Below are 14,786 nucleotides of genomic sequence, written 5' to 3'. Positions count from 1 at the left end.
GTGGGGTCAACCTCATAAACCGCCCTTCACACCATAAGTAAGTCTCCAAAACAGTTTCTGTGAATCGCATACTTGGACACTAGTGAGCTGAAAGGTTCTGAGAGAACTTAATGCTCTCTAGTCTTGCCACCTTTTTAACCTATTTCTGAGGATGAGAATTGAAATCGGTCAGCCAAAAAATCGCATAAGACCAAAAGGACATATATAACTGCTGAAAATTTTGTTTGAGAGCAATTAAAAAGTATACAAAAGCAAAAAAAATCATCTAAAATGCCTCTTAAAGTCTAATAATTGCTTGCCATGATCAAATACAGCTCAGTAAAATTATGAGTTAAAAAATCATGATAAAAACCAATTTGTCTAAAAATCTTGAAACGTTTGAACTGCTTTGAAAAAGTCACAAATGATCAAACAAATTTGCTCGCTTAGAGCAATATTTTTTACACGTAATTTTTCACCTATTTTGCCATACTCTTCAACTCTGTTCAGCAATAAACGAAAATCAAAGTTATACACGCGCAGCATTGACTTTTATGTCTAGTTTCAGAACAACTCGACCGATGAAAAAACCCGGAACATTTTCAAAGTAAACACTCACTCCCTATTCTATCACTAAAGGATAAAACCTAATCCATGTTATCAAACTATATCATTCAAATTGACACAACTAACGGCGCGCAACGAAATATCAGGAAAAATCAATATATCTGTTCAACAATACATCTCAAAAAATGAGAAAACCCAAGCAAAAAGGAAAAAATAAAGTACAAAACCTAAATCTGTTAAATATTTTCAAACATAAACAACAGATTGCCGGAAAATAGCCGGATAAGGATTTTTGTACAAACAATTTTAAAGTGCAAACTATTTTGATGTCACATTTGAGCTAAACATACTCCCATTTCGTAGTGAGACAACACAGGGGCCAGTATCAATACCAATAAGCATTAGAGATGGTCACTAAAAACAAAGTTCGAGTAACGGGCAGCTAAAATTGGGTTATATCGGTTTATCCCGTTTCTTATATTTGATTTCGTTTATTGATACTGACTCTGTTCATTTTGAATTGCTTTGCTGAGCAACTGCTGTCTAAAAACACTTTCAGCAGAATAAGAGAAGAGTGAAACTAGCCTGGAGAAGACAAAAAGATTTCACGCAAAATGTTAAAAAAGCTGTGCACTAAGGTAAAGCAAACAATTTTATTACGACGAGGTAAAAGAAAATATAAGCGCTATAATAGCGGGCTGAGAAGCTGAGGCGGCTATTAATAATATTCTAATGTCTAAAACGACCTGTTCTCGACACACAAAAGATACGCAAAATTTCCTGCTCATTCTTTGAGCGCAAACACGGCACCCAAATGCATTTGCAATCACTTGAATCATTTCCCATATGCCAACAATTGAGATTGAAGGAACAGAAAACCACTGATAAACATTGATTGTTGTACAAAATCTTTTTGCACAACAATCCCGCTTATCCCGTTGGCATTATCAATTTGATTTTCGATACTGATTCTGTTAACTTTAGATTGCTTTGCTGAGCAATTGCTGTTTAAAAGTACTTTGAGCAGAAAGAGCGAAGAATGAAACTAGCCCAGAAAAGTCAAAAAGATTTCAAAAAACATTGCAAAATGTTGAACAAGCTGAAAACTAAGGTAAAGCGAAACAAAATTGTGTTGGACGAAATAAATATGAGCGCTACAATAGCCGGCTAATAAGATGAGGGCGGCTAATAAAAACCGCAGAATGATTAAATTATTTTATAAGCATGTTTGCTGTCAAACGTTTAATTGTTTTCACTAAGTAATCATAACCCTACAAACAACCCTAACTAAGCAATTGAACAAATAATTTTTGAAAGCCGGAAGAAGAAGGCAAAAAACTTCAATTTATGTGCCTACTTTCTTCAACTAAAACAAGCATAAATTGATATTAACTAAATCAAAATGCCACGAAAACCAACAAAATGTCGACCAAAAAATTACCTAAGACACTAAAATCCCGATTGAGTACAACAATCGCTAAAAAGCGTCTCTAAAACGGCGACATCAGAAAAGCAGCCCAAGATTGCATATAAAACTATATATGATTGAGATGGTGAAGTAAAACACTAATCAAAACATTTCGCTCTCATACCAAAAAAAGAATTTTGCACCTATTTTTATAAAGTGTGGCATTAACAAAAAAAATCACTCCTCTCTCTCCCCTCTCTTGAATTCGTTCAGCCGTTTGACCTAAACATTTAGTTTTCACGTGAGGCATTGACTTTATGTTCTAAACACTCGAAAAGAAAAAAATATCTATACTCCATATATCGACGCTCCATCTTCACTCCTCTTCAAGTAGTAAAAAATACAGCGCCCCAATAGAATTCCAATTCATTCAATTTTAAAAAAAAACAGGAACACCGCAATATAGCTACGCTAACTTTTTATAGCTATAAAATATAATTTTCTTTAAATTATACGTTTCCTGCAGCCAAAACCTTGCCAACCAAGTGACAAAATTCTTTTATGCGCTTAACGACACTGTTGTCTTTTCGTAATCGCGTGTTTTATTTCCGGAGGATTATCAATGATGGTCAGCATGTTATTCATATTTAAAATTAGACAGCAAAAAAGTCTATTTTTAAAAGTCTTAAGACATCAACGAAGAAGAGCCACAGTCAAGCATTGATTTGGAATTGAGGCTTCAAGAATCGTCAAGAAAGGGACAGATTCTCAGCAGACAGGAAGATAGCATAGATAATTCCTTTGTGATCCGTGACACTTTCAGTGCCTCTCAATTAGCGTTAGCGCCTTAACTGAACTTGCATGTTTTAGTTGTTAACGAAGGCATGATTTTCACGAGTACTCCAATTTCCCAATCTATCACCAGCTGATTAATTCCTGTCTCACTTTTCTTTCCCAAGGGATAGATAAGCTTCAATAAAAATCCATCCTCTCCGCTCCCTCCCCTCCTCTCACCCTCCCGCCCATCTCTTACCCAACATCACCGTCGTCATCATCATTATCGCCCACACCCTTATCGACACACAATGTTAATGGGTTGGCTTAAGGTAAGCTACCATTACACCCTTTTTCTGTACGCCATTGTTTAATAAGTCGCCCGCGCATTGTTGCGTATGCAGTAACATGGACCCATATGCTCTCATATTTTGAGCAAATTAGCACTAATAAGGCATTCAATCTCGCCCTGCTACTTCTTTATACTGGTATATATAATCATTAGAAACTAAGGTAAATGCACATTTTGCTTTCTAGAAATGAATATCTGATCGCCCAGTTTTACAGGTCATAAATAGCGCTAATTGGTCAACACACCAATCGGTGAATCACATTATTGCGTTTGTTCGCCTGTTTTCCATTGACAAAACTGGAAGGAGAATTTGAATGAATTCAAGAATGACGATGGCGATGTCGTCCGTTTACTTTGTTAGGATTTTGATTGTATAATATATAAGGTGAAAAGTTTTGCTGCTTAAAACTGTGTTGAATAATTTTAAGTTCTCTAAAAGTGTAGCTGCCAAATTTTGTTCAGTACATTTTGACCCATAAATTCATTTGGGGAGGAAACGGATGGCATCGGATGGTTCGAAATACAAGTTAAACATATAAGAGAAAAACCATTCACGAAATTTTGTTTTGTCTGGGAAGACGTGAGCAAATATTGAATTTTAATCTTAATCTTTTGGGCAAAGAAATTTTGGGCAAAGAAAAAATTTTATCACGAGCCATAATTTTAAAACTATCAGGACAACAGTCTTCATGCGACTGTACGAGGAATTCCGTAACATTTTCCTCAAAATAGATTACAATTCTGGGAAGTTCTTAAAACATATAAATCTCCTAGCTTAGGTTTTAACAAGATCCTAAAAATTGGCGAGAGAATTTTTCTTCAGTAAAGGAATGTACCTGCCACCAATTTGGGTCCTTTTGAGACTCGACTATTTCCAGAATGTCTCCACTTGTGAACTGCAGACCCAACTGGGAAGAAGGTAACAGATCGTCTTTCTCTGGGTTGTAGGAGAAGAGAGCACGCATGTATGTCTACACAAAAAGTATATACTTCCAAACCGATTCCTTTCCCATGAACAAAAATTTGTTCTTGGGAAAGTCTATGTGATCAAAATAATGCATATTTTGAACTGAAAAGGATTTGTACAGCCTAAAAATATTATAAAGGAGAAAAATATCAAACAATCGACGAACGTCGGGCGAATTGCTCAAACGACCGGCGAGCGGTTGGCTTCGGTAGTAGCCAGCTGGGGCTTAGGGATGGTACCATTCGGGGGGTGAGCGGAGGGAGATCAAGTGTTGGGGGGAATGGTAGGGTTGGGAGCGCTGGATGAGGGGGTTCATATCACCAGGTGGAGGAGGGTGGATGTGGGGAGTGCTGGGGAGGGGGTGCGTGGTGGTGGCTGAGGGGGTCAAACTTTTAAGATTAAGAACCACCCTTCACACCACAAAATTGTCTCCTCAAAAGTTTCGGGGGATCCCATACTTAAAGACTAGCAAGGCGTAAGGAGCGTAAAGAGCTGTTCAGCCACTTGTTTATCCCGTTTTTGAGGACGAAAAGTTAAAAGGTCAAGACAAAAAATTGCATCAAAAAGACCACAGGACTAATATAATTGCTTCAAACTTCGATTGAGAGCAATTAATCAAAGATGGTTATATTCTAAAGGGAGGAAGGCACGCCTTTTTGTTGACAGAAGAAAAAGACTTTCGATCAATTAAAAAATTAAAGGATGGATCAAAACAAAAAAGTGGTGGTTGACAATTTGGTTGTTGAAAATTTCTTCGACAAATGCGAGTTCTTTCATACTTTCTGCGACGAAAGCAAATTGGTTCACTCAAGTTTTCTTAGCTTTTATGAAGTGTTCGCATTCGTTTAGTTATTTAACAGTGATTAAAGTGGAGTTTTCACCTGTGTGTGGTATCGTCTGTCCTCCTCCGAGAGTGCTTGAATGGCCAGTTTGAGATCCCCATTGTAGTTTTTCAGGTACTCACTCACTCGCTGTCTGTCCCCATTGGGTAGCTTCACAAACTCCCCGTCACAGTCCAGTCCGTTGATCTGCAGCACAACGTCACCAACTGCCAGAAGACCTGGAGCACACAAATACATTCTATTAGATATGTGATATTCAAATAGTTTCCCTTTAACTATGCCAACAAAATACTGCCAATTATAACTGTTCAAAAGATATTCAGACACTGATTCAAAAAATAAATTCTTCGGAATGCTCCCCGATTATTAATGCGAACTATTAAAACCGAGCAGCAGAGATCAGTTTAAAGCAGCATTGTTTAAAAAGGATTCGAATATTATTTGACTTGAGTGAACCCCTCATACTCAGCTTAATTGAACGTAATCAAGAAATTTCAGTTGTTACTTTTTCTCAGTTGCATTATTGAATCTCTTACACATTTCATAATTCTGTGAAAAATTCCATTCTTTTCAATACCTCTTTATAAAACTGTGGCGATGACTCAGCGAGCTTTAATAAAGCGCATTTAACCAGGGATGCTCACTTTTAATGAACTACTCTTTAAATTGACACAAAAAAATCTAATCACTTCTGATAAGAGAAAAAAAGTCATTAGCATATCATCAAAACTTTTGTGTTCCGGGAAAGGGGAAGAGGTGACTATATGCAAAACTGGGTTTTTTTGTTCAATCAATTTTCGCCCATTGATATATTCATCGTAGAGAGTCGTGGGTAGTATTATTAGAGGAAGGCGCATCTTGCGTAGAATATGTAATTAAAAAGATTTTTTTTTGTATTTTTCTGAGGAGTTATGGCGCTTTAAAATTTTGAGAACATTTGCCTGATTTCCGTTCTTTTGTTCACATTTTTCGTAATTTCTGCTGAGGAGTTCATCAATTTTTCAACAAACATGTTAAAATTGTTAAAGAGAGGGTTAATGATTTAACCTTTAAAGAAACGAGAGTTTTGCTGAATCGTTTTCACTTTTTAGCTCAAAATTTTTAATAATTCAGCCTTTTTCATCAACTATGCCACCAAATGTGCCTCTTTAGCCCATTTTGTTGAAATTTACCGCAACTACAGAACAAAAAATGTTAACACCGTCTTCGTATTCTCGAAGAGGGCTATTTTAACTTCCGTTTCCCATGAGTGTTCTCGAATGAAATATTCAGCAGCTTTTCGTAAATTTGAATCGATTATTTATCAAAACACATTAATTATTTTCAGATGTTGAAGTTTTCCCGAAAAATGATCTGTTTATTTTCTCTTTGGAAAACTAAGTGTTTCGAAAAAAAAAGCAGCAATGAGTTGCAGGACTACCAAATTTTGCTCTCAACGTCGCTTTCCACAGTCAACTTCGGATTCTATAGGGGTGCTGACTCAATTATTTTAATTATGTTACAGACCCGAATTGTTTAATCTCAAGACTCAATTAATGACAGATGCCACTTACGCGCAAAAGATGCCCAACGAACATATATATATATCTTCAGAACAGCTCTTAGTTTTTAGGGCTTCAAAAAAATGATTTTGTACAAATTTGCGTCCTTTTTGCAGGCTCAAAACTTAGTCCCATTAACCAAAGAAGCAATCGGCTTCCTCGAGTAGTATCAGTGAGGCCATAATAATTTTTGTTCATCGCTAATGGATGGCTCTTATGACTTTGGACATACTTGTTTAAAACGTTGAAAGTTTTCAAATACGCCACATTTTATCCTACTTCCGTCAAATTGTAGCTTAGTCCCAGTAAAGTCAGGTGGCATGCTATTCACAGAGAAAAATACTCTTTATAGTAGTTTTATATTAGGTTTGAACTAATGGTTTTTATGGCTTTAATACTACGAGTTTTCAAAAATGTCTGCTTTTTGGATGTTTGTCTATTTTTGATGGTATATGTTGGTGTCTTGCCGCATTATTTCATTAGTGACTATTTCCATAGACATTGAAAGAAGGAGCAATTAAGCATGTTTACTGTTTTCAGTGAGTAGATTATGGTTTCAAAGATTCGACAGTTTTCTCGCAAAACTTATCTCAACTTTTGATTTTTACACGTCGTCGTATGGCAAATTCTGGATATTGACAGTTCTAAGTACCTTTTTATGGGGATAGAAGTTGACATAATCAAAGGTTAAAACTGATGGCTAATCGTTTTAATGACTTTGAAAAAGTTCATAAGAAAAAGTCCAGTCTCCATACTTTGAAAAAGTATGGAACTCTTTTTTACATGGAAATCGAAATGAAAAAGTCTAGACTTTGGAAAAGTCCACTTTCCATAAAAGTATCGATAAACTTTACCGGTTTTGTTTCTTGTTTAACGTGAAATCAATATTGCGAGATCCCCGCCATTTTCTGGTGAAGCAAACTCTAATTTCTCGGTTGATTTCATCTTTTAATTTACAGTTTGATGGCTTCGGCAATTTTTAAAAATTTTGTTTGCTTTATATTCGGGTCTATATAGTCCCCTTTAAAAAGAGGGCCCGTTGATGTTCATAACAGGCGCAAGTGAACTTATATAATGGTTTTAATGGTTTCAATACTGTGCTCTTTTAACAATACTTTTTAAATTTTGGTTATGCCTATGTTTGATGTTTTGTAGTCGTAACGTCTTCCTTTGAAATTAACCCATTTAATAATTTTTAGTTGAAAGCTTATGGTTGCTATGAAATTATTTGGTTTGAAAAAGTTAATTTTGAACTTGTCCTTTTTTTAATATTTTTGGTCGACTTATTACCTAGCTTCATTAAGTACAATTCCCATAACGTTTTCGATGAAAGACAACTTAACTTTTTAAGTTGAGGTTCTATGTGATCCTATTGGTTTTGTTATAAAGTGTTCTTAAATAAATAGACATCGAGTATTGGTCGTAATTAGTGTTTGATATTTTATTTCGTTGTTTGTCTTGTCTCTTAGTATCATTAATGGCAGGTCTCATATGCCACCTATCGCGGCATTGCTCAATTCATTTAGTCAATTGAGTTATTTAACATTATGTGAAATTTAAAAAAGTTTTCTATGTGGATGTGCGAACGCAAATAACCAAGCCTGGATTGCAATGAGGGCACCGATTACAACAAACAACTCGCTATTTCAATCCACGAAGAACAATCTCCACGCAGAATGTAGTGGACACAGTATCAATCTAAATCTTACAGCAGTCATACTTTATAATGAAACCAAAGAACTGTTGAGTTATAATCAGTTTCTAGTTGTTTTTTCTACAATCCAAAGTATTTGGACTGTATTGTTGCCCTGTCTTGTTTTTTTTTTAAATATTGTCACGGTAAAAGTGGTCTTTCAACGGTTTTTCAACGGTAAAAGCAAGAAAGTCGAAGAGTAAAAATTACAGGCTGTGTAAATATGTCTGACATCAATGACTTATACCATGAAGGTGTAATGCTGCCTGCTAAAGCTCACGCAGAAATGTTAGCAGAGCAATTTCTAGCCTGCAGAGCAAATTCAAGCCGGCAGAGCAATTACCACCGTGCTGATCATAAAACAACCTTTTCAACCAGTTTTCGTCACAAATTTCACCCATGAGACCGACACAAATGTTACTTATAGGGACCGCGTGAAACAGCACACAAAAAGCTATTAAATTGCAAAACAAAAATGCGCTAAAAAGTATCCACCGCCACACGGCCCAAACTCAGTTGAACAAAGACAGCAAGCAACTAAGCACACCTCCATCAAAGATAGCAGACGAAGAACAAACGCTGTCACGAATTGCATGTATCTGATTAGCACAACTGAGAACTGAACACTGCCCCCTTGCTAAACTCTTACTTGAGTAGGATCTGTAAAAATGTTGATAACATTGTCCAAAATATGAAGCAGCACCGCATGACGTAAACCACATTTTCAACTGCAGTAAGAACACCACGGACCTGAAAGTGATTGGCCTGTGGGAAAGACTAGTAGAGGTAGCCAACTGGCTGGACTTAATACCATCAGTCTAACAAGCTAACAAGACCACGCTGCACAGAATAATCCGCCTTCCTTGAACCCTTTCCCTAAAGTTGAGGATGCCGCTCCTGGCCCCCCTAACCCGGGGACCTCATGTCATTCACCATGACCTAGATGCAGAAAGGTCGCTGCACCACAAGCAAGTTGCGTATAGGCAGTTACACTACTACTAATACATCTATTTTTATTATGACACATATGCAACTAGGGCACCAGTTAAAAACGGCAATAAGCGCCGGTATCCCACCAAAAATACCAGCGAATTGCAGCTCTGTGTGACAGCTACTACAACAACAACAACAGAAAATCGAAGTGGTCGTTAAATTTCATTATAGTTTATAAGCTGGTTATAAGAGCTTTTTAGTGCTTAGTGTCCTGAAGTGGCTCGTCAAAGTGAAAATGTATTTTTGCAGTTTTTAAGTTGGCGAAAATCAACTATCTGAAGCGGCTAATTTTTGCTTTTGTTTTTGCTACGTTACAAAATTTATCGAAATTCAATATCTGCTCAAAAGCAGCTCTTTTTAAATTTAGATTTAATTATCTTCTTTAAATATTTACTCAACTATTTAATCACTGCCTGCTTGTCTATAAGATATTAGACTAGACAGGAAAAGTGATTAACAGTGCAAGCAATCAGAGCTATCAGCTAACGTTGGATCCGGTTCCTCCTCCCCAGCTTACTAGGCAAACTTTTTTAACCCCAGGTAGCTGGTCTTTTCTTAACACAGTTACATAGTAACAGCATTTGTTTCCCTTTTTATGAATACACAACCAGCACATACATTTTTACACAAAAGGGGAGATACCTAAAGAGGAGAAAACTGTTGGATCAGCAAAAGGGTCCCAAAAGTCTCAAACATAGATGGAAGAATTGAACATCGCTCGCTTTTTTGAATCTCCAGTTTTTAGCTTAATCGAGTGTGATAAAGATAACTTACAATTGTAGGTCATAAAACGAGGAAGGGCGAGCGAACGGGGTGGGTCTAAAAATAATAAATAGAAACCTTGTTTATCAACTTCTCCCCCATCAAGAATACGCGACACCTTCAGCTGTCCTGTGAAGTCCTCGACTTTCAGAGTCAGTCCCAGAGGTTCTCCCGGTGTCTTGCGCAACCCCACCACCCTCACCGCCTGCACTGCTCCGGGTGAAGTGTCTGTGGGGTCATTTAAGGCTAACTCGTCGAACTGATCGGGGAGCATTTTCGTTTCGTCGTAGACACGTGCCGCTATCTGATCATGCGCGCTCGCCACTCCCTGCAGATTAGAATACATTACTTAAATAAACACTTGAATTAATCCTACTGTAATTAACTACATTTTAGATTCAAATGATAAAGAGCTCAACTACCTTCATCTCCACATGAGATGTTTTTCTATGCAAATAGAGCCTTTTTCTAGCTTATATACTACTGAAGTTAAAGCAATTGCTCTTTAAGGCACCTTAAAATAAACGGCAGTAGTTTTTTGGTGTGTTATAGGTATTAATAATCCACGAAAGAATTTAACATAGCCGGCAGATTGCCGGAAAATAGCCGCGATAGACGCTTGTGGCCTACCATGAATTGAAACAACTAAGGAAATAAGATTGACAGATCGACCACCAGCTTTTTAATAGACCACTAAACTTTTTGGGTTAGATTCGGACTGTCATTTTTCTGAGACACATTTTCTCTACAAGGAAAAAGCCCTAATGGAACTTTTTCAAAATTAATATTCGATATTAAAACTCAAGACTCTATTACTCAGGAATTAGGGCATATAAGTTTGGCACTACTTAGATGTACACTATTGACTTTTAAGTAGTAAATGTTCATAAAATTTGAAGTTCCATAAGTGAGTTCAGAAGTCATTTTTTGAGTGAGGTATGTCACGCAATTGACCTAAAAACAGAAATGACGTCACGAACACAAATTTTAACTGCAAAGCAGTAGAAGTCACTGAAGTCATTGAAAAAATCAATTCCAAGAAGTCAGGGTAAGACGAAACAAAAATCTGTTTGACGTTAAAAAAAAATTAGGAGCCACCTGGAAATGCTGACGCGGCTATTAATGATCATATTATAAATGAGAAACTTTTGAAATCTTAACTAATCATTTCTGCCACATAGCCGAAATTTGGGGCAAAAGAGAAACTCTACTACCAGTATTAAAAAAATTAGCATGCTATCATTCAGATAAAATCAAGGCATTTTGTATTGAGTCTGACTGATTTTCAGTACCATTGTTTCAGCAGCTCCTGCAATTCTATTGTAGTCCAATCAGATCACAAATAACACAAGACAACCATTTTTGTCTACTAACTATAAACTCGAAAGACGAGAGTACTCTTTGCAGGTAGGATGCCTCTTTGTAATATTTCCCTAATCGCTCCAGATCCTCAGCCACCGATTTACTCAATCCAGACAAATTCCCATCTACAGGCACAGGTCTGAAACTCCTCGGAGGCTGTACGTAGTGATCATGGTCAGGCATGTTGTAGTGAGCATCGTGGCTTGATCCTTGGGCGTGTTGATTGGGATCGAGAGAATCGTGCGTTCTTACTATTCTGTGCATAACTGGGTTTTCTAGCAGAGATCGAAGGAAGATGAGGTCTTTCATGCTGGCACCTGCGTTGTACTGCAAGTCGCCCATGCCCCGAACCACGTCCCCGATTGCCACTGAAATAACCACAGCTACACTTTCGACAACGTTATGAGTAGTCACTAATTCACAGGCGATTTTTGACAAAAAATGGCTTAAATGAACTCAGCTTAAATTTTCAAATCAAATCATCGGGTCATAGGTTTAAATTCAATGAGGCTGTACACCAAATCGAGCCTCTTCATCTCATAATGCACTTCTCGAAAAGAGAAAGATCAAAAAAATTTAAACTTGATCCATAAATGACCTGAGTAAACTGTGTCACAAGTAAATTTTTCAATTCAAATAGCCACTAAAATCGAAAAAAGCGCAAAAAAAATTTCAAATTACTTTTGGTTTTGTACTCCATACTTTTACCTTGCAAATACTTACTTACAATCTCAGAATTTAATTTCTATCTCAGACCAAAGTTTATACCTATTTCACACATCCTCGAGAGATACTAGCGTTACCATTAGAACTGACGTCGTGTCAATTTCAAATCTGCAAAGAATTTCTCCTCTCATCTACAGCACTATCACGCACAAAAATCAATTTGACTGATTAAGTCGAGGTGCAAAAAATGACGATTATGTCGATTGAGTACTTCAAGCCAAATATACAAGTTGTTAAAGTGAACTACGTACAGAGTTGGATGAGAAAGTATAATTTGAAAGTGACAGTAGAAATTTTGATTCTGGGGACAATTTCTCTGTCCTTTTATCCTGTTTCTGAAATTTGTCTTTGCTTGAGATGTTGAAAGATCAAATACATTTTGTTCAAATATTACGTTGTTACTTTTTGCCTAGGATAGGAACTTTGCCTAGGAATTTTGTTAGATACGAATTGCTAGTACGAACTTCAACAAAAGTTTCCAATCAATAAACCGATATTTGCTAATGATAAGAAATTACTTCTTTATGTTATTTGAAGGATAGTAGAACGCTATCCGCTACTTTGAAAAATTGTAATTGGAGTTTTTATGTCTTCAATTAATAGGACTTAACATTACCCTTTTGCATTTAAAAGATGTGCCTTGAATTTTTTCATTGTTCTTCCACACTTATGTCTTGTCTTTGTTTTCACTTAGGTATGAAAAACAACGTCCTGCAATAAATTGGCAGTTCTCGTGTTTTTTAACCTATTGCTACTCCTTATGATACAGCTTCTAATCCTATATATTAAACGCGTGAGCTCTAAAGTGGGACAAAGTTTTTGCATGTTTAAGGGACCTCTCAAAGCGTAGGTTTAAGAGCCGCATTGAGCAGCATGGTTAAGCGCACATATTGAGAGAAGTCAGTGATCTAGAAGGTTCAAAGTTAATGGAAGAGAACTGAACCTGGGACAAAAGACTGTTAGTCAGGTGCAGTTACCACGAGGCTAAGAGGCCTTGAAAGTACTCCTGGGTACTACGTGTTTTTTTAATGCTCCCGAACTAAATTTGAATATCTTATTGTAAACGTTTTTTTTTGCAAAGTTTTAGCTTTACAGATTCTGCGATAATCTAACGCACTCTTAGCTTTCAACTAAGTTTTTCACGCTTTACTTTTTTTATTTTTGTGTGATCTCGAATTCTCTCAATCTGAAATTTGATTATTGATGCCATAAAAAGTGATTGTAAGAAACGGTGGTATTAGTCGTTATAGTGCAGTTGGTAAGATGCAGGACTTCTATTCTGAGGTTCAAGGATTCGAACACGTGTCGGGTACCCTCGCTTTTGTAGACATGAAAATTTCTAATCAACCAAATGCCGCCTTTTTTCGAGAGCTTATCTTGTAACGCTGAGTCGTTTTATGTTCCTGTGTGTGTTTGGGGGATGAAAAATGCTAATCCTATCCTTCCTATTATCCTTCCTATCCTCCTATATATTAAACGCGTGAGCTCTGAAATGGGACAAAATTTTTGCATGTTTAAGGGGCCTCTCATAGCGCATGTTTAAGAGCCACATTGAGCACCATGGTTAAGTGAAAATATCGAGAAGGTCAATGACTTAAAAGACTCAAAGTAAATGGGTTGAGAAGCGAATCTTGGACAAAAGAGTGTTAACAGGTGCGGTTTCTACGAGGCAGGTAGGAGCTGAAAGTATGCTCGCCCAGAGGGAGGAGTTATTGTCCTGGGTAAATCAGTAACTAAGTTTGAAATTCTTATTGTAAATGTGTTTTTTTGCAAAGTTTTAGCTTTAAAGATTCTGCGCCAATCTAGAACACTTAGCTTTCAATTAAGTTTTTCACGCGTTACTTTTTGATGTTTGTAATCTCAAATGCTCTCAATCTGAAATATACTTATTGATAAGATAAAAGCTATGGTGAGAAACGGTGGTTTGTAGTGGTTATAGCGCAGTTCGATAGATGGAGGACTGCCAATCTTTAATGAACCTTTAATGAGCAAAAACTTTTGATTCCGAATCAAAGTTTGATAACAAAGATTTGTATTAATGTAAACTTCACAACCAATAAAGAATATCTAGTCACAATGAAACTTATTAAAAACTTTGAAAGTCTTGCAAAAAAATTTAAGCTAAGTAATGGTCATTCCCAATAGAGAGGGAAGCTGAACATACAAAAAACGACGAAAATATGAAAATTGACAGAACTTTGTGAGTAATTACGAAAAATTAGGAAACGGAATCATTTAGTAAAGAAAGAAGCAAGAATAGCGATGAACAAGAAAGATGTCTTTACATAAATACCCGAGTGCTAAAGATGTCTGTAAAAGATGCTCCGTTTAGCCTTGATTTTTAGACCAAGAAGGGAATTAGTATTACTACTATCAACAAGGAAAACTTCGCACATACTGTTCCTACCCGTCAAATAAACCATGTGCAAACTTGTAAAAAAAATCCTTGATGTTATCTTAGTTCGGTTTTTGAACAAAATCAAGCCATGGCTGCGTCAGCTTGCTAGTCGACCAGTAACTACACTATCGTGCATCTCATTTAGCTTCTATTCTTTTGAAGAATTTTCTACTGAAAACAACGGCTTCAAAGTATTCAGTCATCCATTTCTTCCGCCACCATAGCGCATGTTTAAGAGCCACATTGAGCACCATGGTTAAGTGAAAATATCGAGAAGGTCAATGACTTAAAAGACTCAAAGTAAATGGGTTGAGAAGCGAATCTTGGACAAAAGAGTGTTAACAGGTGCGGTTTCTACGAGGCAGGTAGGAGCTGAAAGTATGCTCGCCCAGAGGGAGGAGTTATTGTCCTGGGTAAATCAG

General features: G+C 36.8%; 1 protein-coding gene across 3 annotated transcripts in view; it reads right to left on the bottom strand.

Annotated features, from left to right (window-relative positions):
* LOC142344391 (MAGUK p55 subfamily member 2-like) overlaps positions 1 to 14,786 on the bottom strand; it is an 87,809-nt gene that overhangs the window by 11,885 nt on the left and 61,138 nt on the right. For all 3 annotated transcript variants that reach the window (XM_075395999.1, XM_075395997.1, XM_075395998.1), the window contains 4 exons: positions 11,253 to 11,608; positions 9,957 to 10,206; positions 4,929 to 5,107; positions 3,917 to 4,051 (listed from right to left, as the gene is read on the bottom strand). In XM_075395999.1, the coding sequence (XP_075252114.1) occupies positions 3,917 to 4,051; positions 4,929 to 5,107; positions 9,957 to 10,206; positions 11,253 to 11,608 (920 nt within the window). The remainder of the gene's footprint in view (positions 1 to 3,916; positions 4,052 to 4,928; positions 5,108 to 9,956; positions 10,207 to 11,252; positions 11,609 to 14,786) is intronic.

Source organism: Convolutriloba macropyga, chromosome 8 (genome assembly GCF_964194025.1).
Source record: "Convolutriloba macropyga chromosome 8, txConMacr16.3, whole genome shotgun sequence".
In the NCBI taxonomy this organism is placed as follows: Eukaryota; Metazoa; Xenacoelomorpha; order Acoela; family Convolutidae; genus Convolutriloba; species Convolutriloba macropyga.
The sequence above is the reverse complement of the archived record's forward strand: the minus strand, read 5'-3'. Positions and strand labels throughout refer to the sequence as shown.